The 27,934-nt window shown below is 51.3% G+C and overlaps 1 protein-coding gene across 2 annotated transcripts; it reads right to left on the bottom strand.

Moving 5' to 3' along the window:
• Positions 1-653: 653 nt before the first annotated feature.
• On the bottom strand, positions 654-27,934 carry SHMT1 (serine hydroxymethyltransferase 1). Of its 2 annotated transcripts, none has more exons than XM_030296512.1 (12): positions 27,685-27,934; positions 20,063-20,177; positions 18,585-18,730; positions 15,218-15,333; positions 14,699-14,859; positions 9,894-9,975; positions 8,820-9,032; positions 6,702-6,818; positions 5,091-5,213; positions 2,907-3,023; positions 2,209-2,319; positions 654-1,896 (listed from the first exon to the last, which is right to left on the bottom strand). In XM_030296512.1, exons 2-12 carry the CDS (start codon positions 20,156-20,158, stop codon positions 1,724-1,726), a joined length of 1,455 nt encoding a protein of 484 aa, XP_030152372.1. In that variant the 5' UTR covers positions 20,159-20,177; positions 27,685-27,934; the 3' UTR covers positions 654-1,723. The 2 variants fall into 2 exon arrangements, with proteins under 2 accessions (XP_030152372.1, XP_030152373.1); XM_030296513.1 differs by having other exon boundaries at positions 27,799-27,934.

Genomic DNA, 27,934 nt, shown 5'->3' with positions numbered 1-27,934 from the left:
TGACAGAAAGTGACAAAACTGGAATCTTTAAAAGAGGTACAGTATTAGCAGACTGCAAAAAGGAGAAAGCATCAAATTGCTACTTCTGGCCGGAAATAAAACCAGTCTCAGCTGATAGGGCCTGAGACACCAAGTTTTCCTGAGCTCCCAAAGGAGAACGCTGTGAGCACTGACCTAATCTAGCCTCCTCTGTTCAGGTTTGGTATGACCATAGTGGGGAGGAGGAGTGATGGGGGGGGGGGGTGGAACGAGCACTTTGCAGTGAATTAAGCCACTGGTGTGGAGCCCACGCCTCCTGGGAGTCCTTATCTAGCTCCAAAGTGGAGGCTACACAGGAGGGTCTTGGAGATGCCCTGGCCGGGGGAGGAGCCAGGCCCCCAAACGGAAGACTGTCCCGGCAGCATGATGGCTCCTAAACTGAGGCAGAGAGAGATATGGGGACTGCTGTGTCACCCACACCCTGTGGAGTCTGCGGCCGTTGTCCCCGCCCGTGATGGTATAGATGCCAGTAACGTGCTGGACCCTCGACCCCAGGGGCGCCTTCCGGGCAGGACCCACCGACGGCCCCACGCTGGCTGGCTACACAGGTTGGGTTAATATAAGCGCCACCTTTGAAGACTGCGGTGAAAAGCATAGTCTGTGATGAATTCGTGTTTGTTATTTTGGGAAAGCTATTTTATTACCGCATGTCCCTCTGTCCACGCGTGTGAACGTGAGTCCTCTACCACCACGTGAGCTGTGGTCGTCACCACGCGAGTACTTCGAACACGCGTGTGACGCCGGCTCTTGGGTCTGGCCGCACCAGAGTTTAACCGGAGTAAATGCCAAACAAATAGTATGAGAAGTGTACTTTTTAAGAAATTAATTTATTTGAGTTCAGATATTTTTGAAATATAAAAATTGGTTGTATTTTTTAAAGCTCTTATGATTCTTGTAGACATTCTGTGGTTACACATTCGATTGTGCTTATTATAAATGGTCATCTATGTTTTGCACTTTGGCTCTGTGAAAAATAAAGTTTCTCTGGGAAGGTGACGCTTGGTCTCCTGATTACAGGGGGGAGTTGGTTATCTGGCACAGGGAAGGAAAGCCATCTCTCCTCAGCCGGTGCTTACACCTGATGGGCCCTGGTACCCTCCGGGGGTGGGGGGCGAACGAGACCGTTTCCACGACACCCTGAGTGCCACGGAGAAACTCCCACCATACTGGTAGTCCGGACCTAGCTTCAGGATTCGCCTTCTCATTTGTAACGGTCATCAGTTGCTGCTGCAGCAGCCCGCCGCGTAACAAGACATTAAGAAGAGGCAGCTTTTAGAAGCTCCGAGCTCGGGTGTTTCTGTACTGCAGAGTCTGGAGGAAGCCCGGGAACTCAGAGAAGGGCGAGTGCAACTATTGGGGTCTTTCCACTCATCTGCCCTGGACCCAGGCTAAATAATTGCAATTTTCCAGAAGAACTGAAAGGATCAAATTTAAACTCCTTAATAACCTGTCCCAGAATTACTAACAATGGGTCTTAAACAAATTTTGATTTCTGGAGATAATGTGAGGAAAGTCCAAAAGAAACCCCATCAGAGGGCATGAAGTTGACCCAGCCTGGTCCCGTATGGTGCAGCTCTCCTGTCTCCCACGAGGGCACCAGGTCCTCGAGCAAGCGGTCCCTGTGCAGTCCCGACAGTCGGGTGCCGGGCAGGTGCCCACGGGCAGGTGGGGGCTGGCAGCTCCTCTAAAAGGCAGGCAGGCCAGGCAGAGGGAAGAGAGCCGCGAAGCTCTCCACTTCCTCCCTGAGAGCCCTGATGGCCCTTTGGTGCTTCTTGTCCCCGGCCAGTTTCTCCTTGAACTCCTTCAGGGTGGCTCTGGCACCAACGTCGTCCTGAATCTGCAGAGTCAGTTCTATCCCTGCGCCCGCAAGAGACAGAACGGGTCCCTGTGGGCTCACAGTGCCAGTGCAGCAGCCCCACTGGGCCCGGGAGACACTCCCGAGGCCCGGGGGCGTGACAGCCTTAGGTGTTCATGTCGCCCTCGGAAAGGATTCTCACGTGGCCCCCTTCCTTGGGCAGGACAAGTCACAAGCCTCTCAGACTAGATGGGCTGCTAAAGTGATCTTTGCCGTCTCTCGTCCCCAGCGCTCATCCCTGCTCAGCCACAATCAGAAACTACACACACACACACAGAGTCTAAAGTGGCAAACCTCCAACCCTTTCTCCTTACCTCTGTGAATAAACTGGGCCACTTTTTGGAACTCTTTTTCCAAAAATCCGCGGGATGTCAGTGCCGGAGTCCCCAGACGCAGTCCGCTGGGCCGCAGTGCGCTTTTGTCACCTTCAAGACAAACGGGCTCTGTCCTTTGGCTGCACCCAACTCCCCACTGACCCCTGTGCATTTAAGAAGACAGCTGGCCAAAAAACTGGCCTGTGGGTGCCCACTGTATCTCGGAAGCAGAGCGCTGCTGATTTAAATGCCAGAGGCGGGCACAAAGGCACAGGAGACGGCCGCACGTTGTGGCCACTGTGATGAAACAGCAAGGAGGTTGCCTTCAGTGGCATGACCTCCCAAAAGGGAGGCTAGCATCCTTGTGAGTCAGGGATGCATCACCCACATTCTTTTTACAACCCCCTGAGAAACCCAGCCTGTTCCAGAGGCCCCTGCTTCCCTTCTCCAGATGCCTGTAGCCCCTCCGAGCAGTCCACCTCAGTCCCTCCCTCTCTGTGCCTGGCAGGGTTAGAGCTGCGTCAGAAGGAGCAGGCCAGGAGAGAGCCAGGAATTTGCCCCATGCCATACGGTGTATGTGCCCCTTGAAAATCCCTTGATGTCTGTCCCCAGAGCCAAACTATCATCGGCTACAACTCTGGCCAAAAGAAATCTAAGACAGGAGTGGTACAGAAGAGAAGACCAGCAAAGATTCTTACCTGGACAGGTGTTCTTGTTGCAGGCTATAGAGCAGGCTTCTAGTACCTTCTCGGCCCTGCCACCATCCGTGCCTTTGGAACGGAGATCGACGAGGATCAAATGGTTGTCAGAACCACCTGGAAACCAAGTTGGACATGAAGGAATGTGGAAAGCTGACTCCCAAGTGAAGGAATCTCTCTTCCTAAGAAATGAGGGTAGGGATCAAGGAGGCTAAAGCAGATGTGATGAGGAAGGTGAGCACCCCCACCACGTGTCCTGAGACTTTAGTCCCATGCTAAACAAAAGATGCCTCAGGACCTAAGAGGTGATAGTTTACAAAGGGTACCTGGTGACTGGGAGCAGGTCCTTGAGCCCGAGGGGAACCAACGGTAGCTTTCCCAGCTTAGGCTGCCCAGCACCCTGACCCAACACATGAGGATATCGAGGCCACTAGAACTTTCTGGAGCTGGACCAAGGCCACCAGGGGTCTTCCAAGCACCTGGATCTTTCCACTTTGAAATCTCATTAATCCCGGGCCCTTCACTTGGACAACAGCAATAATGACTTCAAAGGTGCGGGACCCCACAGTCCAGAGATTAAGCCACGCCCCCACGCTTGCTGTGGCTTTAGGCAGCTCAGCATCTGGGGACCTCAGACGCCCATTTGCAAAATAAGAGCAATAATTTACGAGGCTGTCGCGAAGTTTAAATAAGGTGCCACGTATGGCACTTCGCCCATACCAGGCACAAAGCAGGTTATCACGAACGCTGGCTCCTGGGCTTACAGTCGCCACGATCTGCTTCGGCCATCTACACTGTGTCCTCAGAGGAGAGTGAACTGGGGGTGAGGGCAGGCCTGGGAGCTCAGGAAGGTGGAGACCTCTCCCGAGATTGACGTGAGACTTTGGGCCTCGCTGGGCTGAGGGGCTGCCATCTGCTGTCTGTAGCCACAGGGACATTGGTCTAACTCCTTGTAGTGCCAAGTGTGGGTCCCACGCCAGCTGGATGGAAATGCAGGACACACACACCCCCCAACCAACCTAGACCTGCCGAGTCACAACCTGTATCTTTTAAAAATTTTTTAACGTTTATTCATTTTTGAGGGACAGAGAGGGAGCAGGGGAGGAGCAGAGAGAGAGAGAGAGAGAGAGAGAGAGAGAGAGAGACAGAATCCGAAACAGGATCCAGGCTCTGAGAAGTCAGCACAGAGCCCGACACGGGGCTCGAACCCACAAACCGCGAGATCATGACCTGAGCCGGAGTCGGACACTTAACCGACTGAGCCACCCAGGCGCCCCTTCACAACCTGCATGTTAACAGGGTGCCTGCGGTATTGGTGTGCACATCCATGTCTGACAGAGTGACCTAAGGGACCCTGAAGGTCACAGCCCACACTGAGATTTCTAGGGCTTTCTAACTGAAAGAGGCAGAGGATGAAGGAGAAAGAAAGGGAAGAGGAAGTGAAGTGAAACGGAAAACGGGTGCTCCCGAGACCTGCTGAGGAGACAGCGTTTGTCCCAGCTCTGCTGCTCACGAATAGTCTGGTGGGGAGCCCACTCCTCAGGCCGGGGCCTGAAATCCCCGTAAAGGGCCGCGGGCAGGGAGTAGGCACCTGAGTCAGTGGCCTACCAGGACCCGCTTCCCTAGACCACCCCGCTGGCAGCATCCACAGCGGCCTTGTGAGCAGAAGTCTGCCAGAAAAATGCCGTCCTAGCCGTGAAACCCGCGGTGACAGAAGCGACCGCACCCCCCAAGCGGGCCCTCACCCAGAAGGTCCATCTCATGGGGTTTACTCAGCACCACGCTTTTGTATTCAAGCAGACATGGATATAATACTCCCATGAACTCCTACTGGGAACGCCTGTTGTACCCGGGCCCTCAGGGTGAGTGGAGACACCCCGTGGGATGGCGTGGGGCATCGCCGGGGAGACTGCTCTGGGAGCCTGCTGTGTTCCAAGCTGTGACTGTGCCTTCCACCAGCCGTGTGACCACTGGTACCGAACCTTTCTCGGTCGAGCCTCAGGTAGGCCTTTCACAAAGCTCTCCTGAGGACCCATCGCGTCACATGCCAGTGACAGATGATGCACAGCCGTGGCTGCAGCGCCCAGGCCTAGGTGCGAGGTTTAAAGTGCCACCCCAAGGAGCAGGGGCACCCCCCCGTCCCGGGTCGGTGGGGAGGGGCCATCCAGCACTTTCTGTTGGTACCTGTTACCACTTTGTAGCCCAGCTCCATCAAGGTCTCAGCCAGAGCCCTGCAGTTGGCCACCACCTGGCGCTGGTACACCCGGAATTCCGGAGTCATGGCTTGTTTCAGGGCCACGGCGACCCCTGGCGGGAAGAGAGAAGGGGTCAGGAAGGCAGGAGGGGACCAAGAGACCGACCAGGAGTCCAAGAACACCGCTCGCTTCCACTCAGGCCTCCTTGCTTTTCAGTATCACCAAAGAGGGGGTTCATAGTCCCCCTCCACCAGATGATACGTAGTTTTTTTTAATGCTACAATTACCTGGCTGAACCCACAGGCCTCTCCTCTTTGAGGAGGTGCTTTTGAGGTAGCCTTTCTCCAGGCCTGGGAGTCTTGTGCTAGTAAGATCACCACAGGAAAGCAGTTCTTAAGCAAGATGGGTTTTACGGTCCTTTGCGAACATGAAAACTCAGCTGCCCCAAAAAGCTTTTGCTCTGATGCCAGATCACGCAGATCCGAAAGATCAGAGGCCCGGTGAGAGGTGCAGGCCTGTTTGCCTGCACGTCCAGACTCCTCCGGCACCTTGGTCAATCCCAAGGGCTGTTCAAGGGGGCACAGAAGGTGAAGGAGAAGGCAAAACACGTGTGCCTGAGCGCTGGCGCAGAAGCCTCTAATCGGTGTTGGTGGAAACGACAGGAAGGGGCCCGGTGGGTCATCCCATCACCCAAGAGTTGAAGAGACCATGGACGTGGAGAGGTGTAAAGGGAGAAGGGAAGACACCAGTGGAGACCCACCCCCTCCCTGCTCCCAGGGGCCTAAAACTCTGATCATCACACATTTCCTAAGCTGTCTGTACGGGAATGGAATGGCTCGATGACAGCCTGCTGGGTGACCGTGCCATCGAACCCAGGCGTTTCCCATGCGGCCTCAAGGCCAGCAGTGCAAGGGTCAGGGTGTCAGCGGACAGGCAACGTGCCCTTGCTGGGTTTGGGTGCTAATCGCCCACTCCTTTTGCCATGCCTTCTTCTCGTTGCTAAATCCCCTCCCCGTTGTTGTTGTTTTTAATTTTTTTTAACGTTTATTTATTTTTGAGACAGAGAGAGACAGAGCATGAACAGGGGAGGGTCAGAGAGAGAGAGGGAGACACAGAATCCGAAACAGGCTCCAGGCTCTGAGCTGTCAGCACAGAGCCTGACGCGGGGCTCGAACTCACGGACAGTGAGATCATGACCTGAGCAGAAGTCGGACGCCCGACCCACCGAGCCACCCAGGGGCCCCTACCCGTTATTTCTTAAAGCGGGCCGCACCCACTGTACAGAAGCTCACCCAACACGGTTCTGCCTACGGGTGGCCGTGCGTGTGGAGTGGTCATCGCTCGCTCCCCTTGTCCCTGACTGACACCCGTCGCCAGTTTCCCTTTTCTCGCTCGTTAGCATCTCCTGGACAGAGATGTTCTAGTTTCTCCCCGATGTGCAAGCCCTGGTACACGCTTTTGGTGGACAGGTGAGGTGGGAACTAGGGGCCACGGAAGAGCAAAGTTAGGAGGACCCCTAGCTTGCGTGGGGCTGCCATGGATGAGGGCGCAGCCCCAGGTGCCATCCAAGGGCTCTGGGTAGGGTTTGGTGGCATTTTACCAGCAATGGCGTGGTTGTGGGGACCTCCCTGCAGGCCCGGGAACACGGCAGAGTTGATGAGCGACTCCAGGTTGTACAGCGTCTCTTTGCCGGTCTTGGGATCCACGCTGCGCACTCCTGGATGAAGAAAAACAACACAATGGGAACGTGAGACGGGCTGTCCCCTCTGTCTTCTCCCTACCCGGACTCAAACCCAGAGTGCGCTAAGCACAAGCCTGGCCTCGAGTGCTGGATGGTACAGAGCAGAGGGGCCCCTTGCTTCCGGAGCGGGGGCAGACCACCCTCTGTACATGAAATCAAAGGGCAGAAATTTCCCTCCACAAAGGGGCGCCAGGCTGGCTCAGCCAGTACAGCATATGGCTTTTGATCTAAGGGTCCTGAGTTCAAGCCCCATGTTGGGCGTGGAGCTTACTTAATAAAAAAAAAAAAAAAAAAAAAAAGAACTGTTAAGGATCGAATGCCCATCATTCCTCTGGCATCTGGGTGACTTAGTCGGTTAGGTGTCTGACTTAGCTCAGGTCATGATCTCACAGCTCATGAGTTCTAGCCCCGCGTCCGTCTCTGTGCTGACAGCTCAGAGCCTGGAGCCTGCTTCTGAGTCTGTGTCTCCCTCTTTCTCTGCCCCTCCCCGGCTCATGCTCTGTTTCTCAGTCTCTCAAAAATAAACATTAAAAAAAAATACAATTTAAAAAAAAAAAAAAGGAAATTTCCCTACACTGAGATCGTAATGAAGAATGTGCCTTGGGCGTATTTCCTCAAGTGTCCAAGAGAGCAGTCTTCCGAGACGACTATGTTGAAGGACAGAAGACTCGTTTATATAATGATATATATATGATAATGGCTCTAATGAGGAATAGTATTCCTTTCTGAAACAAAGTTAATCATCAGTTGTAGGAACTACTGTCTCTACAGAGCTGCTTGTGAGCCAGGAACCGTGCGAGGCACTTTACATTAAGGTTAATTCATGTGCTCCTCCCAAAGGTAGTCTGAAGGGACGGGTGCTATTATTAGGATCCCCTCTCTGGAGGTGAGGAAACGAGGCACAGAGAGGCTGCACAAGCATCCCGGGATCACAGAGGGCGTCCGTGGCAGATTCAGGAGTTGCTCAAGGCGCAGCAAATCACATCAGTGCTCAGTGGGAAGAAAGGAACAGTTTCTAGGCAGGTGGGATTGGCCACCTGCCTTGAACCGTGGGTACAACCGAAGAAGGTCCTGAGACAGCAGGACCTGAGAACGCTAGCAGGCATATGGGTGTGTCCAGTCCTGGCCAGGGGGCTAGGCAAGGAGGCCGCAGGGGAGAGAGACCCAGTCACCCAGGGGCTGGTTTCTCTGCAGGTGCGTGGGGATCCGGTCTCATCATAGGCCAGATGATCTGATCACCCCAAGCGTGGGGATCCCCAAATAAAAGGAGTGCTTACATGTGGGTTGGAGGCAGTCAACAGAAATTCCTCACTAAAAGGACTAAAGTGGTAACTATGGTTTATACATCAGTGTCTCGCGCTTTGATTACTGTGAGTCCTTCTCTAGGATAGGCATCCTGGACCACAGCGAGGTCACCAGAATAACACTGCACCACGAGGCCTTCTGGTAGCCCCTGGCCAGCCTCGCACATCTTGTTTTTGCTACAGCACCTGCCCCTTGTGGGCAAGACTAGTCGACCCACGGCACAATACCTTTCCTCCTTTTCCAGGACCCAGATGCCCAAGGAACGAAGCAAGAGCCGTGCTCAGGGCTTCTTTCCAGATCTTTTCTGCAGACTGATCGCCCCCTCCTTAAGTAGTTTTTTTTGTTTGTTTGTTTAAGTTGATTTATTTTGAGAGAGAGAGGTGGGGAGGGACAGGAAGAGAAAGGGGGAGAGACACAATCCCAAGCAGGCTCTATGCGGTTAGCGCAGAGCCCAACGTGGGGCTCGATCTCACGAACTGTGGGATCGTGACCCAAGCTGGAACCAAGAGTCAGACGCTTGACCGACTGAGCCACCCAGGCGCCCCCTAACTAGCTCTTTAAGGGACCCTTCAAGGGACCCTGGGTTTTCCTAGCTTCCCGAACCGAGCGTGCACCCCAGAGGAGAAAGGCCAACGCCAGCAGCCCGCCAGTACCCCACGCCCCGGAGCACACCTCTCCTGTAGAAGATCATGCCGGCGCGGCAGCCTCGCAGGGTTTTGTGGGTGGTGGTGGACACCACGTGGCAGTGCTCAAAGGGGGAAGGCACCACGCCGGCAGCCACCAGCCCGCTGATGTGCGCCATGTCGGCCATGAGATAGGCCCCGTTGTCGTCTGCGATCCTCCTCAGTCGAGCGTAATCCAGGTTTCGGGAGTAGCAGCTGGTCCCTGAGACGGCAAAGGTGACAAAGTCGAGTCAGATACCCACGGCCAGCTGAGAGTCTCCTGGAGCGCAAGCCTGCACGCGGGCCTCGCGATGGGCATATTCAAAGGCTTAGAGATTTCTCCCTCCAAAACCCCCGAGAACGGAAATGAAAAAAACACCCTCAAAAAACATCCTTGTGGGGGTGCCTGGGTGGCCATGTCGGTTAAGAATCCAACTCCGGCCCAGGTCACGATCTCACGGTCCGTGGGTTCGAGCCCCGCGTCCGTCTCGGTGCTGACAGCTCAGAGCCTGGAGACTCTTTCGTATTCTGTGTCTCCCTCTCTGTCTGCCCCTCCCCTGCTCACACTCTGTCTCTGTCTCAAAAATAAATAAACATTAACAAAAAAATAAAAAAAAAACAAAAAACATCCTTATGTGCCGAAGGCAACAACTCTAACCTGCCTCTTCAGGTCACGTGCCTCTTCACGGTGGTTGGGATGGCCTCTAACTATTATTATTTCCTCCATCAGTTAGTCAGGGATTCACATTTCTAAAGTTTTTATTCATTTAAGTAATCTCTACAACCCAACACAGGGCTCGAACTCACGACCCTGAGATCATGAGCCACGTACTCTAACTGAGCTAGCCAAGTGCTCCAGGAGTTAACATTTCTGGATGCTTCTCTGACAACAGCCTTAGATCTTTTGCCACCTAGTACTAAAGGTGGTAAAACAGATATTTGTCTCGAAAGAAGAGAATATACTTAGACCCAAGAAGCCCGGCTATTCGAGGCAGAGGCAGCGAGCTGGGGAACATCATATCTTCATTTGTAATAGGCAAGGGGGCTGCTACGAATACAGTGCCTTTACCCCCCAGCTCATCACCTGCAATAATCAGCTTCGGGTGGAAGAGGCGGGCATTTTCCTCCAGTTGGTCATAGTTGATGTAGCCAGTGTCTGGGTTCACCTGTGGAATGTCACGGAGACAGCGGGTCCTCGGGCTGCGTCCACCACACCGTGGCCTGTCCTCCCCCGGGACTCGTGCAACTATCAAGGTAAGATGACTTCCTCCACCTGCCCAAAGCTGTTCACTCCACTCCACCATGGACACAGGAAAGACGTCCCAGCGCGTGACTTGAGGGCAAGGTGGGGTACCGGTGTATTTGGCCTGTGCACGTGGCGTGGACAACCAGGTATCGCCTATGGAGGCAGGATGCCCTGAGGGGTCCCGAGAGGAAAAGTGAGCCCCCAGCCTCGGGGTTCTTCGGGAAAGAGAAGGAACCAAAACGCCACTGCAGAGTGAAACAGGAGCCACAAACATGCACCGCACAGGGCAGGTGCTAAGACACTGTTTGTTACCTTTGGGAATGAGACGAGATGCTGCTAACACCTCTTCTAGTCCCAGGTACACAGAGGCAAGAGGAAGAAATAAGGACACAAGGATTAGGAGACGCACAAAGCTGACATTACTCACAGACATGATGACCGCCTATCTGGGAGATCCAAGCCTCTAGGGGAAAGCTATTAGAATTAGTAATTGAATTTCGCAAGGTCACTGGGATGTGGGGGTCAAAAAACCAAAAACCAGTTCTATTCGTCCATATAAGCAGCAAAACATCGAAAGGAAATTTTAATAAGAATAATATTATGGGCGCCTGGGTGGCGCAGTCGGTTAAGCGTCCGACTTCAGCCAGGTCACGATCTCGCAGTCCGTGAGTTTCGAGCCCCGCGTCAGGCTCTGGCTGATGGCTCGAGCCTGGAGCCTGGTTTCCGATTCTGTGTCTCCCTCTCTCTCTGCCCTTCCCCCGTCATGCTCTGTCTCTCTCTGTCCCAAAGATAAATAACGTTGAAAAAAAAGAAAAAAAAAAAGAATAATATTATATTAAGGGCGCCTGGGTGGCTCAGTTGGTTAAGCCTCTGGACTCTTGATTTCAGCTCAGGTCATGACCTCAGAGTTCCTGAGATGGAGTCCCGAATCAGGCTCTGCACTGACAGCGTGAATTCTGCTTGGGATCCTCTCGCTCCCCTCTCTCTTTGCCCATCCTGGCCCCCCCCCCCAAAACAAACATTTAAAAAAAATAATATTAGTGGGGCGCCTGGTGGCTCAGTCAGTTGAGCGTCCGACTTCAGCTCAGGTCATGATCTCGCGGTTCATGGGTTCGAGCCCTGCATCGGGCTCTGTGCTGACAGCTCGGAGCCTGGAGCCTGCTTTGGATTCTGTGTCTCCTTCTCTCTGCCCCTCCCCTGTTCATGCTCTGTCCCTCAAAATTAAGTAAATGTAAAAAAAATTTTTTTTAAATAATATCACATTAGTTTCAAAACCCATAAAATATCTAGCAAAAGGTATACCAGACTTCCATGCAAAATGTTACTGAAAGAAATTTTAAAACACAAAAAATTACAGTGATTAAGGGCAGCACGAGCTTGTGGAAGGACAGTTTGACAGAACAGAAGAAGGCCAGAAACAGAAGCCCTGTGACAGGGGGTCAATCCGATCCATGACAACAGCAACATTGCAGGGAAAGAATGGTCTTCCGGTAAGTGGCGCTAGGTCAGCCGGAAAAAAGAGTGGTTATCTGACCCCCACCCTATGGTCCCCCACAGAAATCGATTTGAGATAAACCATGGACCCATCTGGATGTGAAACATAAAACTTTTTTTTATATTTATTTTTGAGACCAATTCGGGGAGGGTCGGAGAGGAGGGGGACAGAGGATTCAAAACAGGCTCTGTGCCGACAGCAGGGAGCCCGATGTGGAGCTTCGAACTCATGGACGGATGGCAAAGATCGAGACCCGAATCGAAGTCGGTTGCTCAGACGGACTGAGCCACCCAGGCGCCCCTGCTTGGCGACACAGTGTCTTAGTAAATTCAGTGTCTTCAAGTTGTGTTACATCATTTGTGCCAAGGGGAAAGTACAAGTCAAAAGGAAAGATTTTAGGGGAGGGGGCATGGGAGCTCTCTGGGGAGGAGGTGGTAAGAGAAGCCTTGGGTTCTGCACCCCTACCCCGTGGGAGGAGAGACTCGGGGATGCGGCCGCCCTTTCCAAAGGAAAAAAGCGCTTCCATTCCAACAGGATTACAGCAAGTTGTGTGCAGCTGAGACATCCTCTGGACAGGCAGGCTGAAGGTTTTGTTTCAAATGGAATAAACTGGTTCTGTACCTGAACTTGGCAAGAAACTGTTACCTTGATGAAAATCAACAGCCAACCCACAGTAAAAAAAAAAAAAAAAAAAAAAAGGACATAATTCTAAAAAAAATTTTAAAAGAGAATTACCCCCCCCCCAAAGTGTGTTGCTATTCTCCCTTCCACGTTTTCCTCTTTGAACTTGCAGGATTTTTTAACAAGATTTTTCTCTTTTTTTAAGTGTTTATTTTTGAGACAGAGAGAGAGAGAGAGAATCCCAAACTATCAAAACACAGCTTGATGTGGGACCAGATGCTTAACTGACTGAGCCACCCAAGCACCCTAGAACATTTTCTCTTTTTAATTTTTTTAATGTTTATTCATTTTTTGAGAGAGACACAGAGCGTAAGTGGGGGAGGGGGAGAGAGAGAGAGGAGACACAGAGAGGGGCTCAAACTCACGAACCACGAGATCATGACCTGAGCCAAAGTTGGACATTTAACGACTGAGCCACCCAGGTGCTCCAGGTTTTCCTCTTTTTTTAAAAACCCTAATCAGGGGCGCCTGGGTGGCGCAGTCGGTTAAGCATCCGACTTCAGCCAGGTCACAATCTCGCGGTCCGTGAGTTCGAGCCCCGCGTCAGGCTCTGGGCGGATGGCTCGGAGCCTGGAGCCTGTTTCTGATTCTGTGTCTCCCTCTCTCTCTGCCCCTCCCCCGTTCATGCTCTGTCTCTCTCTGTCCCAAAAATAAATAAAAACGTTGAAAAAAGAAAAAAAAAAATTTAAAAACCCTAATCATTCCACTCTTCAGCTCGGGTGATGATCTCACAGTTCGTGGCTTCGCGCCGTGCATCGGACTCTGTGCTGACAATGAGGAGCCTACTTGGGATTCTCTCTCTCCCTTTCTCTCTCTCTCTCTCTCCCTTTCTCTCTGCCCTTCCCACGTCTGCACCCTCTTCCTTTCAAAATAAATAAATAGACTTAAAAAAAAAAAACAAAAAACCCTAAACATTCGACAATAAAACAGCTCCAGGGAGAATTCACAGGCATTTGTAAGAAACTTCTGAGGGGCCAGAGAGGTGCAAAGGGACAGGAAGGAAGCTTAGGACGTTTGGAGAGGGGAATGGTCACAGAGGAGAGAGGAAGTGACAGAAGGTTCAAGGTGCTGTTTCCCCCTGGAGAGATGAAATGCCTGGGCCCGTGTGAGGCGGCTGCCAGAGGGTGGGAGAGAGCCCCAGGGTGAGGGACAGAGCCCCATGGCGAGGGCAGGGCTGGGAAAGGCTGGGCAGGGAGGCAGCCTGGTGGGCAGGGGAGGGGCGTGGCAGCTGCTGCTGGAGCCGTCAGCTCTGTGTCCTCCTCCCTGCACAGGGCCGGTGTCCACAGCTGGCCAGGCTCCTAGGCCCCTCCTGCAGGCCCACCACCAGGGGAGCCTCTACCTTCCACCCACAGAGGGGGCTACAGCCTGCACGGTGTGTGTCAAAGACGCGGAGACGGGGGTGCTGAGCCCACTAACACCCAGAAGAGCCTCTTGGGTAATGGAGGACATTACGCTAAAGAGTCAGGCTGCCTAAGGCCGCATATGAGACCAGAACACCAGCCCGGGGTTCCACTCCGCCACCGCTCTTTCCGTAGGGAGAGAAACTGTAGAAACTGGCTTTTGAGTTCCATGCGCAAAGGCGGAGCACTGTCTTCCTCCTGTCACGTTTCAAAATCCACCTTCGAGGGGTTGTCCACTGTTGGCCAATGTGGACACCCCTGGTGCGAAACACCTCAGCTTTCCATGAAAACAAGCAGACCGTCACCTGCACCCCAAAAGCACCCGTGCGGCGACTAGGACTGAGCCAAAGGCTAAAACACGGCGAACAGTCAAGGGCAAGCAACAGAGACCGCGAAACGCCAAGATGAAACACTGGCTTGACTTCCATGCGTCTGACACTCAGCCGAGCATAACGAGGCACCACGACCTTCGCTCGCCGTGGGACACGTGAACCCGCCTGGAGCGGCCCGCTGGGCAGGGGACGCCATGAGGAATTGGCTCCGGGACAGGAGGAAGAGTCACCACGTGCACAGGCCACCCCACAGGCATGCGTGCTGGTTACTGCTTTCCTCCCCATCACCGACCGTGAGCCCACGAGCATGCTGTTCGACCAAACCATTTATAATGACAAGGGCCCCCATCGAATACGCGCCAGTCCCATGCGGGGCATGCGGCTCGTGCAGGCTGTGGCTAGCTGACAGGTGTGTGAGATAGCCACCGTCCTGGGCTGGGGCGCGGGGGGGTGCTGCCCCGGGGGTTCCGAGCAGGGCTGTCCCCGGGGGCCCTGGCTGCAGCTGGGCCTTCTCTTCAGCCGCCTCCCTGACCCGTGTCCCTGTGCTTCAGCTGCCCCCTGAATGCCTGAGGAGTCGCTGGGGCTGTGGGGGCGGGGAAGGGGGTGACAGCAAAAGGTGGGGACTTCCTTTAGCGCCTGACGAGCAGACTACCTGCTCCTACAGGTGCAGCCAAACACTGGAGGCTTTCTGAGCCAAAGGACAGCAGAGCTAATGGAGAGAGACCCCCCTCTTACCTTATAGGGCATGGATTCAAAAAAGATGGACGTAGCAGAGATTTTCTTCTTGTCTGTCATGAACCCGTGGGTCAGGTGGCCCCCGTCGGGCAGGTCCAGGCCCATGATGCGCCCGTGGGGTTCCACCAGCGCGGTATACACGGCGAAGTTTGCCGGGGAGCCTGGAACACGAGACCAGACGCGGTATGGTGACTTCTGCCCACGAGGCCCCAAGCAGGACCCCAGAGCTTGGCCACTAGGCAGGCCATCAACCAGGAGTGGACAGAACAGGCCTGGCCACCACTGTGCACCCCCCACAGCGCCACGGAGGGTCCCCTGCAGCAAACCCCCTGAGAATAAGGGACAGGTGTTCAGGAAGGGTGAGTCAGGTGGACGCCAAGGTTGAGGAAGAGAGAGAGATGCGCCGACCCGGGAGGGGCTTATCCTGTTTTTTACTTCGTCTGTGGGCAGAGTCCTTGTTAAGACTCCTTTGGGTGAAAGGTGGCCCTGGGAGACTGGCAGGCAGGGGTCTGCCCTTACCTGAGTAGGGCTGGACATTGACCCCCCAGCATTGGGGGTCCAGATCATAGACCTGTAGCGCCCGCTTCTGACAGAGGATCTCCAGCTCATCGATGAACTCGGTCCCGCCATAATACCTGTGGGAGAAAGCGGACTTAGGCCCCCTTCCGGCCCCCAACCTCTGTGCACAGTACAGAGGCCAAAGAAGCTTCAGGCTGGGACAGAAGAATAAAAGCAGAGAAGCAGTAAGAGCACGTACCCCGAGCCCCCATACCACTCATCTCCTCTCCGTGCCAAGCTGGCTGTGTGACTGAGCAAGCATCACCTCATCTAGAAGGAAATTCCTTGGGTTTTTTTGATGTTTATTTATTTTTGAGAGTGGGGGAGGGACAGAGAGAGGGAGACAGAGGACCCAGAGTGGAGTCTGCGCCGACAGCAGAGAGCCCAAGGCGGGGCTCGAACTCACGAACTGCGAGACCATGACCTGAACCGAAGTCGGATGCTCAATCCAGGTGCCCCTAGAAGGAAATTCTGACGCAGGCTACATGGATGAATCTTGAGGACATTACCCTTATGCTAAGTGAAATAAGCCAGTTACAACTGTATGCTTTCCCTTATAGAAGGTTCCAAGAGGAGTCAGAGTCCTAGCGACAGAAATGTGGAAAGGGGGTTTCTAAGGGCTGGGGGGGGGGGGGGGGGTGGAATATTTTTTGTTTTTGCAGTTCTAATAAAATTATACTTGTTTCATAATTACATATGAAAATTTACCACATATTTATCTGTATATTCATCATAATAACTCAGTAGACCATTTGTAACACCTCTACCTGACAGTCACAGAAACCTTAAAAATTTTTAATATGTATACTAATTTCATCACAGTAGGGGCGCCTGGGTGGCGCAGTCGGTTAAGCGTCCGACTTCAGCCAGGTCACGATCTCGCGGTCCGTGGGTTCGAGCCCCGCATCAGGCTCTGGGCTGATGGCTCAGAGCCTGGAGCCTGTTTCCGATTCTGTGTCTCCCTCTCTCTCTGCCCCTCCCCCGTTCATGCTCTGTCTCTCTCTGTCCCAAAAATAAATAAACGTTGAAAAAAAAAAAAATTAAAAAAAAAAAAAATTTAATTTCATCACAGTAAAGGATATATAACAGAATTTAAATCTGAACCATTTTTAAGCACACAGTTTACTGGTGTTTAAGTACTTCACACGGCTAGGTATATTCCCGTTCTGTGTAACAGATCTCTAGAACTTTCTCATCTTGCAAAACCGAAACTCTATACCCAACGAGCAGAAACTCCCCTCCCCCCTCCCCCGCAGCTGCTAGTAACCATCATTCCCTTTTCCCTGTGGTCTTGACAACTCTGGATACCTCACAGTGGCAGCATGTAGTATCTATATTTTTATTTTTTAGACAGGGAGAGCATGCAAGCAAGTGGGGGGGGGAGGGCACAGGGGCAGAGAGAGAGAGAATCTCAAGCAGGCTTCACACTCAGTGCAGAGCCCGATGCAGGGCTGGATCCCACGACCCTGAGATCACGACCTGAGCTCAAATCAAGAGTTGGATACTCCACTGACTGAGCCACGCAGGTGGCCCATGTATCTGTATATATATTTTTTTAACATTTATTTTTGAGACAGAAAGAGAGAGAGACCATGAACACGGGAGGGTCAGAGAAAGAGGGAGACACAGAATCTGAAACAGGCTCCAGGCTCTGAGCTGTCAGCACAGAGCCCGACATGGGGCTCGAACCCACGGACCGCGAGATCATGACCTGAGTTGAAGTCGGACGCTTAACCGACATTCATCCATCCATTCATCCATCCGCCGACACTTGGGATGCTCCCCCCTCTTGGCTATTGTGAATGATGCTGTGATGAACAAGTCTTGAAACAGAAAGGGGCTTTGCTGAATAATCTGGAAGGTCCCTTCCAGCCCCACATTCTCTGCTTTGTCACCAAAGAAGGGTGCGGTCTCCCCAAGCTTGAGGGACAGCAGGCCATGCTTGGGGAAGCATTGAGGACCTTCAGGAATGTCAGGGCTGCAAAGGGACTTGGCAATTAACCATCTTCCAGGGGAGCAGCCATGAGGATGGCATTCAAGGTCATGGTGAGGCTCCAGCGCCCCTCCTGCCTTGCCTCAGACAGATGAGCCACACGCATCCCAGATCTGGAGCGTGCAAACCTCATTGTGCCCTTTACCACGGGCCTTGGTGCAGCCTCCTTCACCTACCCAAGTCCATCTCCTGATCTGGAGGGGGGGTGAGAGTGCGGACTTTGCAGTCAGGCTGCAGGACACACGAACACGAATGTGGCCGTGCTCAGCCCAATGCCTAGAACACAGCACTGCATTTCACCCTCAGTTACGAGGCAACTGCTATCTTACTAACCGCCGAGAATTTTCAATTAAACGATGGCTTGCCATCAATCAGTTTCATACTAGTTTCAGAGATGTGAAAATGTGAAAAAGTGAGTGCCCAGGGTTGATGAAACCCAGCAAGTACTCTGGTTAACGTCAGGGCTGTTCCCAGATGCTGTCCCCAGCTCCGCATGGAAATTCAGCTCTAGGGGCAGGGGATTCAGAAGCCTGATCTGGGCCTGGGATCTAAGCTGTGTTCTTCATGTTGTTTTGTCTAATCTCCCGTTTGGTCTTTCCGCATCTAGCGGCCCCACCCTGAGTCACCTCGATGGCATAAATTCAAGTGTGGTCAAAAAGGGGTTATTGAGGGGCACCTGGGTGGCTCAGTCAGTTCAGCACCTGACTCTTGGTTTCGGCTCAGGTCATGATCTCACGGTTTGTGGTTTCGAGCCCCATGTTGGGCTCTGTGCTAACAGCACAGAGCCTGCTTGGAACTCTCTGTCTCCCTCGCTCATGTGGTGAGCTCTCTCTCTCTCACACACAAAATAAATAAACTTAAAAAAAACCAAAAATGAATATAACTTCCTGTGGTTCTCAGATCACAGCGCAGGTAAACCCAACATTCCATGCAGCGACGACAGGTTGAGTTGTCACTTCCAGGTCACTCCTGGTACAGATTTAATTACTCACAGAGCAGCAACCTTCCACAGTGCCACTCAGGGCACTGACCTTTTTTTCTAGAGGCTCGACAGTGGCCCAGCAGCTCCAGACTCCTTATGGACTGGCCTGTTATTCTAGAAAGCCCCCACAGGGACTGGTAAAGGACCCTGAGTACAGCTAGCTGTTCTAAGAATATCAGCACTAGAACATGCTGGGAATCGCAAACGAGTTACGGCAGGACCAGTGCGAAATAGAAATCCCCACAGTTGAGTGCTTTGCTGTTTTCTGACATGTCCACATTGTTTGGACTCTGTTCGGACCCAGGAGCCCACGTCACTGTGTCAGAAGCAGGCCTTTGGCGACAGTCACATACCTCTGCCCTGGGTACCCTTCAGAGTACTTGTTATTTAAGCAAGAGCCCAGAGCCTCCAGAACTGCTCGGCTGGCGAAATTCTCTGAGGCGATCAGCTCCAGCCCAACCCTCTGCCGGTTACTCTCCTTCTTGATGATGTCGTAAACCTGAGGAGATCAGAAGAGACAGTGAAAGTCTGGACGTTTCAGGTTAGCATTTTGCTCTGATCAAAGCAATAGCCTATTAAAGTGAAGACGCACTATTATTAAAGATTCGCATTTTACCCCCAAAAGCGGACCATAAACCCTAACAACTCGACTGAGGAGACTCCCATAGAACTTAAAGAATAGAGAGATCTTCCTCAGATTGTAGCGTTCAGGAAGGAATTACTAGAAGACAATGGATCAGGGAAACAAAATTGAGAGAAAATGATCTTTAAAATAAGTATTCCGGGGCACCTTGGGGGCTCAGTTGGTTAAGTGGCTGACTCTGGCTCAGGTCTTGATCTCGTGGTTCATGGGTTCAAGCCCCGCCTCAGGCTCTGCACCAAGCGTGTGAAGCCCACTTGAGATTCTCTCTCTCTCCTTCTATCTCTCTGTCCCTCCCCCAGTTGCGTGCGTGTGCTCTCTCTCTCTCAAAATACATAAATAAAACTTAAAAAAAATAAGTCTCCCACCTTAAAAATCAATAAATAAAATAAGTACCCCACCAATTTTTAATTTTACACTATCTCATTATTTTTATCCCTATGTTTCACTAAGTTTGTCCCTCCCTGAACTGTATTCCTTGCTCTCCTTCCTTAAAATAAAAGTGGCTTTGGTAAACCCACAAGGACTGAAAGGAGACCACTGGTGGCCGAGGGTTGGGGAGTGTGGGGGGAGGGGGCACGGGGGTGACTGCTCATGGGGTCGAGGTTTCTCTTTGGGGGGATAAAAGTGGTCTAAAATTGGCTGTGAACGTACTAAAAATCACTGACGTGTGTGCTTTCACTGGGTGACTTGTATGGGAAGTGAATGATCTCTTGAGTATAAAGCTGTTAAAAACACACACACACACACACAAAAGATGCTTCTCGGTGTCTACATATACTCCTCTGGCCTGGAAGGAAAGGGCCAAACCTCAATGGCCCCTCCCAGGCCCCTTTCCTCCAGGGCAGCCAGCACAGTGCTCTGCACTCTGCAGAAACTCAGAAATCTCCATATTTACCCACAGCGGAGGACTCTTAGCCACTTTCTCAGCCACTGCCTCTAAATCTGGCATTCTTCTACTAACGGCAAAGCTGTCCCCGAATAAGGTTTCTTTAGGGGTAGAGCTGGAGAATTAAACAAGAGCCTCTGCTTATTTGTTTAAACAAGTTTAAAGGTTTATTTATTTAAGTAATCGCTACCCTCAACACAGGGCTCGAACTCATGACCCCGAGATCAAGAGTCGCATGCTCTTCCTGCTGAGCCAGCCCGGTGCCCACCTCCGCTTTCAGAGCATCAGTGCAGACATCTCACCTCGGTGTCGCAGTCTTTGAGGGGCTGTGCCAGCATCTTCTCATGCGAGGACCACAGGTCAGCATCCTTGTGAGCGCCGTTGACTTGAGTTGTCATTGCACCGGTTCAAGGTTGCCTAAAAATGGAAACGCTGCCGGCATTAAACTCAGTCAAAGCTCACGGCAACCTGTGGGTTCTCCCGAGTTGCCGACGTCCTGACATCTCTATGGCCTTTCCCTCAGAACTGCTTGGCAAACATGAAGACGACATCCTATTGCAAAACCACTGTGCGGTTCCTTTCTGAACTGTGGACATCAGCTTCTTAGCCCGTGAGCAGAGAGAACTCCCCGCCCTCCCGGATGAGGCCTGATCCAGCCTAGAGAGAGCCCAGGACCCTCTTCAAAACTAAACTTTTCCTGGTTACAGGGTATCTCCCCACCTAAACTAGGTGCCTTGAAGGCAAGAACTGTTAACCTTTTTTTTTTAATTCCCCACCCAGAACTCAGCACAGCCACACAAGAAGGAAGATTTGCCAAATGCCTGAACAAATGAATTGCTGACTTTGGGGTTCTTCTTCCCATTTTTCAAGTAATGAAAATGAGGCTTAGAAAAGGATTTCAGCCCAGGGCTACACAGCAGGTTGGCCATGAAGGACGGACTCAAAACCCCCAAACATACACTCTAAGTACCCCACAGAGTTCCTACAGGAGCTATGAGTTGAGGCACATGCTTGCTTAAATATAAACCCTCCTGTAAAAACTACAGGTCATATTTGCACGTCTGAAAAATCAGCAGAAAAATGGCATCCCATTAAAATATAGATGACCAGGGGGCACCTGGGTGGCTCAGTCAGTTAAGCGTCTGACTTTTGCTTTCAGCTAAGGTCATGATCTCACGGTTTGTGAGTTTGAGTCCCGCAATGGGTTCTATGCTGACAGTGCGGAGCCTGCTTGGGATTCTCTCTCCTTCTCTCTCTACCCTTCCCTCACTTATACTCTCTCTCTCTGAAAGATAAATAAATAGGGGCGCCTGGGTGGCTCAGTCGGTTAAGTGTCTGACCTCAACTCAGGTCATGATCTCGCAGTTCCTGGGTTCAAGCCCCGCGTCGGCTCGGTGCCGACAGCTCAGAGCCTGGGACCTGCTTTGGATTCTGTGTCTCCCTCTCTCTTTCTCTCTCCCTCCCCCACTCACACTCAGTCTTTCTCAAAAATAAATAAACATTAAAAAAAAGTTAAAAAAAATAAACTTAAAAAAAAAATATATATATATATGAATGACTGGAAAATGTAAGTTTCTTAACCTATGTTTCTGCAAAGAACGAGAATTTGTGAGCAGTAGAATATCCTCCAGTATTAAAGTGTAAATATTCACAGGAACTAAGCTCCCTTAATCAATAGTTGGCGGCTTTTCAGCACTTTGCCATTCATTTGGTAAGTTTTGATTTCAGTTCATTCATTTGCCAAGTATTTCTCGAGGACCTTCCCTGTGGCAACCACAGGGTTGGTACTGGGCCTGCCTCCATGGGGCTCCCCTTGTGGGGAAGCCCAGCAGTGGACAAGACGGGTGCAGCTGGATAGAACAAGGAAAATGGCACGGAGGACAAGGCTGACCGCTGGGTCAGGGACCTATTGGTGGAGATAAATCTAGAGGACGTCTAGATAGGGAAAGCCAGTCAGGAGGAGAGAGCCCGTTTCCTGAGAGTACTGTGAAATAATAAGAAATAGATAATTAATCTCTGCTTCTAAAACCCTTGTGATGGGGGGGGGGGGCGGTGGATGAGTGCCTTTGTCCTACTTAGGTGACTCTGGGTGGGCTCCTGACAGTCACCAGAAAGACCAAGCCATGAGCAGAAGCTTGGAATTTTCCATCCCACTCCCCATTCTCCAGAGAGGGGAGAGTTGCTAGAAAGTGAGCTAGTAATTGATCAGGCAGAGGTGAGGAAACCTCTGTGAAAATTCCAAAAGTATGGGGCCCAAGGAGCTTCCACGCTGGTGAACACATCCACGTACCCGGAGGATGGTGCACCCCCAACTCTAGGGGGACAGAAGTTCTTGCACTTGGGACCTTCCTAGACCTTACCCTAAGTATCTCTTCATCTGGCTGTTTATCTGTTTCCTGCCTTTATGGTATTTTTTATTATAGAATGAACTGGTAAAGGTAAGCAAATGTTTCCGAGTTCTGTGTGTGAGCTTAGCAAATGACTGAATCCAAGGAGGGTGGTTCACAGGAACCTCCAATGTGTAGCCAAGTCATACAGAAGTTGTGGGTAACCTGGAGACCTTCTACATCTGTGATTGGGGGGCAGTCTTCTGGGACTGAGCCTTTAACCTGTGGGGTCTGCACTAACTCCAATTAGCATCAGAATTGAATTGAACTGTAGGACCCCCCCCCCCCCCGCCGGTGTCACAGAATTGCTGATGTGTAGAAAACCCATGCATCTGGTGTCAGGAGGGTGGTAGCAGGGGGAGAGGGAAGGGGACGTGTAGCAGAAGAGTGTAGTTTTCCTATGCAAGCTCACACACGCTCTCATTTGCTAGACAAACATTCCCGCTAAATAAAACAGTAGTCCCAAATCACAGGGATCGTCCCTAACCTCCAGTAGAGCCAGCAAGAAGAAACTACCAGTAATTGTTAACCAGAAAATTCCTAACTGGGCTTTCAAATCAGTCATTATTTTAACCCAAGCACCAGGGGATTAGAAATAAGCCACGTGAAGGGATGGTTTAGGGCACCGTGTCCAGGGAGGGCTTCTCCGTGCTGATCCCCGCACTCAAGCACGGCCAGCAACCCAAGACCCTCTGCGTCGGGTCAACACACATGCCCTTGGCAGGTGGTAAACCCACCAAAAACAGCACAAGAGTCAAAATAGGCCCTCTGGTCCTAGAATCTGGAAGAGAAAAGCTTCTTTTACATATTGACTACTCAAGGTTAAAAAGGACGCGAAGGTGGCAGGCAAGCAACACAGAGAAACTATTGCTCAACCGCCAAATAACTAAAGTCCATTTGGGGCCCCCCTCCTCCGAGGCAGGTCAGATCTACAATCATTCTGGGAAAGGAGTTCAGGTCCATCGTGCTCAGGACAAAGAACAGAAAGTCCCCACCCGCATCTCTGCTCTCACTGGCTTCCCTTCAGCAGACCACCTGCAGCCCCGTGCCCTCACTTCAAATCTTTTCCTTACCGGATGATGCTAATTCCAAGTCAGTTACCTCTGTAGCTGTGGGGGGGGTGGGGCTGCACGTGTGGCCCTGCCCTCCAGCTGTCACTGCCCACCCACCTGTATCCCAAACCACTCAAGATCAAGCCATCCCCCCACATGGGGTACTTAATCCACACCCTTCTTAAACCCATACTCTTGAGTCCAAAGTAAGCCTTTTTCTTTTAACCATGAAGAAGTTTGAAGGCTTTATTCAAACACAGAGATCAAGATTCTTTGTTTTGTTTCAATTAAATCAATTACACCTACTATAGATCTCATCTGTGGTATCTTTGAAGTCAATTAGACCTACTATATCCTGGGGCAATCTGAATTACAGTAAGGAAGACAAAGATCTTGAATGTAAATAGCTAATTTATGTGTCAACTTGACCGGGGAGGACCAGATAGTTGATAAAACAAGAAAGAGATCCCTCTTTTAAGAGGCAGAGGGAAGGTCATCCTTTTTAAGCTAATATTATATTTAGAAAAGACACGTATTTTAGAAAAGAGCATATTTTCTTGAGGTTTGGAGGTTGGCTGGAAAATAATATACCTTGAACTTTTTCCTCATTTTTTTAACTGATAAAATATACATAAGATTTACCATTTTAACCATTTTTTAATTAAAATAATTTTTATTTAAAATTTTTAACGTTTATTTATTGAGACAGAGAGAGACAGAGCATGAACGGGGGAGGGTCAGAGACAGGGAGGCTAGAATCTGAAACAGGCTCCATGAGCTGTCAGCACAGAGCCTGACGTGGGGCTCGAACTCACGGACCGCGAGATCATGACCTGAGCCGAAGTTGGCCGCTTAACCGACTGAGCCCCCCAGGCGCCCCTAAAATAATTTTTATTTAAAATTTTTTTTTTCTATTTCACCCATCCCCCCCAGCCACCTCCCCTCTGGCAACCATCAGTTTGTTTTATATTGAAGAGTCTATTAATTTCTCTTTTTTCTTTGTTCAGTTGTTTTGTTTCTTAAAATCCACAAATAAGTGAAACCAAAATGGTATTTGTCTTTCTATGCCATTTTAACCATTTTTTAAAATGTTTATTGGGGTGCCTGGATGACTCAGTCGGTTAAGCTGCCGACTTGGGCTCAGGTCATGATCTCACTGCTCGTGAATTCGAGCCCCCTGTTGGGCTCCGTGCTGACAGCTCAGAGCCCGGAGCAGGATTCTGTGTCTCTCTCTCTGCCCCACCTTCTCCCCACCCCGCCCCCATGCTTTCTCTCTAAAAATATATTTTTTAATGTTTATTTATTTTTTTTTTAATTTTTTTTCAACGTTTATTTATTTTTGGGACAGAGAGAGACAGAGCATGAACGGGGGAGGCGCAGAGAGAGAGGGAGACACAGAATCGGAAGCAGGCTCCAGGCTCTGAGCCATCAGCCCAGAGCCTGACGCGGGGCTCGAACTCACGGACCGTGAGATAGTGACTTGGCTGAAGTCGGACGCTTAACCGACTGCGCCACCCAGGCGCCCCAATGTTTATTTATTTTTGAGAGAGAAACTGCGAGTCGGGGAGAGGCAGAGAGAGAGGGAGACACAGAATCTGAAGCAGGCTCCAGGCTCTGAGGTGTCAGCACAAGGTGCAACATGGGGCTTGAACCTGTGGGCTGGGAGATCATGACCTGAGTGGAACTCAGATGCTTGACCTACTGAGCCACCCAAGGGCCCCTCTAAAAAAATTTATTTTAATGTTTTTTTTTAGAGAGAGAGAGCTTGCAAGAGAGAGCAAGCAAGCAGGGGAGAGGCACACAGAGAGAGGGAGAGAGAATCCCAAGCAGGCTCCACCTTTAGCACGGAGCCCAACTCGGGGTGAGATCATGACTGACGCCAAAATCAACAGTCACACGCAACCGACTAAGCCACCAAAACGCCCCCATTTTAACCACTTTTAAGTGCAATTCAGCGGCATTAAATACACGGACTTTGTTGTGCAACCACGTCCACCATCCATCTCCAGAACTTTTTCATCATCCCAAACTGCAATTCTGGGTACCCACTGAACACCTCTCCAAGATGGTGGTCACAATTATTCCATTTCTGTGAATTTGACTATTTCAATTACCTCGGTAAACGAAACCACACACTTGCCCTTTTCTGTCTGGCTTATTTCACGTGGTGCAAGGTCTTCAAAGTTCACCCATGTTGCGGCACGTGTTGGAATTTCCTTCCCTTTTAAGTCTGGATAATATTCCACTGTATATAGATGCCACACAGTACATAGTTTATCCATTCATCCATCACTGACACTTGGGTTGCTTCCACCTTTTGGCTACCATAAGTGATGCTGTTATGTGCCATGAACATGAACAAATACCAAGTCCCCGCTTTCAATCCTTTCGAGTCTAGACCCAAAGTGGAATTGCTGGATCATCCGGTTAATTCTATGTTTAGTTCAAAACAAGCTTTTGATATTGAAGAGATCTACCCTACTCCTGTTATTAGCCTGCAATTAGTTCATTCATTCCTGCAACAAATATTTATGGAGCAACTCCTGTGTCCCAGGCACTGAGCTAGGAACTAAGAATACTACTGCGGGTCAATGAGACAGGGGCCCTGCTCTTATGAGGAGCAGACTAATAAACGTGGAAACAAGAAATACACAAGATAATCTCAGCTGGTGATGACTGCTATGAGGACTTAGAACAGACTGTGGAAGGCGCCTGAGCTGAGATCTCAAGTGCGAAGGAGCCAAGCTTATGAGATCTGGGATAAGAACAAACACCTTACCCTCTGAAAGTGATCCTCCCCTTATCGCCTTTAGTGCAAAAGCCCTAAAATGGTAAGAAATTTGACTTGTGAAGGGCCAGAAATCAGGCCTTTGTGGCTGAAGCTGGGGGAACAAAGCAGGGGCCCAAGAGATGAGACTTGAGGACCAAGGGTGAGAGCAGGGACGGGAGAACAGATTCTTCACCTTGACAGTACAAGTTTCAAACTGGGTCCTAGAAATCTGGTCTTAAGCCATTTCCTCAATCCATCTGTGAAATCTGAAAGTAACAACTACAGAAACCCATCTGGGGGAGATCAAGGGTATGTAAGAGCAGGTGGCAGACATCTCACAAGCCAGACCCCTCCAGTTCTCCCACTCCCCACCCACACCCGAGGAAACTGTGCTGAAGGCAGCCTGCCGGGTTCAAATCCTGCTCTCCTCTTCCTAATGTGCAACCCCAGTTACTGACACCTGTGTTTCTCAGTCCCCTCATATAAAACACAGGAGGGAAGACAGTTCTGAACTGGGAGGGAGAGTTAAATGAGCTACAAGACCTACGTAGAGCACGTAGAACAGGCCAGGCACTGAAACCTACCAGCTACTATGGTTATTAAAGAAACCTGGGGTCCTTAGGGCCATCTTTGTCACCACTCAGGAACCTGGGCTGAGCACCCCTGGAGAACACAGCCCACTGCAGCTGTTACTATCATCAAGTGCTGGATATTTCTGTTGGGGGGATAGCACTCTGCACGTGTAGCACGAGCCTCACCTCAACCCCACGGAAACAGACCTGGTAAGCGAATTTACTTGCCAAGGTCCTCAGCCTCCCCACGCCTACAAATCTTCCCTGGACCTTTGCAAGTGGAACCAGCCAGAAGTCTCCTGAGGGAACTACCCTGTTGAATGCCATCGGGATGTCCCACACACAGATTGTGTTTCCTACTTTATAGAGAAGGAAACCGAGGCTAAGAGAGCTAAGTGGTCTAAAGTCCTACAGAGATAAGAGCCAGAATCTGAACTCGGGTTTACCTTTAGTTCCAAAGCATGTTCCCAGAACACTGCACACTAAGCTGCCCACCTCCAGTGTGTGTTCCCTCAAGTAAGAAATTTAAAATGTGATTCCATAAGAACCTGAACTGGTGTTTCCAGTCTAGCAACTGCCTAAAGACACATGTTTGTGCTGGTCTCAGCGGACCAAGGGTCACTTAACTTCCAGGACCCTGAAGCACAGGGCACCAGGCCAAGAATCCTACAGTGCAACGTTTGTCTCCTAGAACAGGGGGTGACAGACTGCAGACAACAGGCGCAGCCTCTCCCCCGCGGGGATCTGTTCACACTCCAAAAGCAGAGCAGGCCATATATACAACGGTTGAACGCACAGCCTTTGAGAACTTCCGTTTGATTCCCGGCTCTGCCATTTTGCTATCTGCAAGGTCGCGCCTAAGTCGGCTCTTCTCGTCGAGCCTCACCTTCCTCATCTGTAAAATGGGCCACGTGATAGCACTCCACTTGCAGCGCTGTTGAGAGCATACTGTAGCGAGGTGAAGGGCTGCGCTTAAATTTAAAATACTCTACGAGAAAACTGCTCAGCAGGGAGCGACTCCTCTAACGGCAATAAGCCGTCGCATCTGTGTCAAAGGCTGAGCCCACCAGTGACCAGAGACCGGGCATCCGGGCTCGCCGCCGTCCCACCCCTCATGCCAGGCACTAGTGAAGCGCTCCTCACCTTTTCCGGCTTCTCAGAGCCGCCGGGGGAAGCGGGGCGGAAAGGCGCACACAACAAAGCGCCCCGAGAGCGTTGGGCACACCAAGGTCCTGGCACCCAAAGCCGCCCACCTACCGGAGCGGTGTCCCGCACAGCGGCCGGGCGACCCCGAGGCCCCACGCTGCTGCCGCCGCTGCCACTCGGAGACCCGCCGACCCGCGCCCGACAGTGTGCCCGCCACGTGACACCTGCGTGAGAGTCCGGAACCCAG

Source organism: Lynx canadensis, chromosome E1 (assembly GCF_007474595.2).
Source record: "Lynx canadensis isolate LIC74 chromosome E1, mLynCan4.pri.v2, whole genome shotgun sequence".
Lineage (NCBI taxonomy): Eukaryota > Metazoa > Chordata > Mammalia > Carnivora > Felidae > Lynx > Lynx canadensis.
Note: the sequence above shows the minus strand (reverse complement) of the source record. Positions and strands in the feature narration are given on the sequence as shown.

Bases quoted from the DNA above. Each gene is read 5' to 3' on its own strand.
- SHMT1 (XM_030296512.1), bottom strand. From the start codon at position 20,158: ATGACAACTCAAGTCAACGGCGCTCACAAGGATGCTGACCTGTGGTCC. The intron at 6,819-8,819 runs GTGTGCTCCGGG...TTCTTCATCCAG, and splicing joins CATGATCTTCTACAGGAGAG to GAGTGCGCAGCGTGGATCCC. The intron at 3,024-5,090 runs GTACCAACAGAA...CTTGGTTTCCAG, and splicing joins GGGCTACAAAGTGGTAACAG to GTGGTTCTGACAACCATTTG.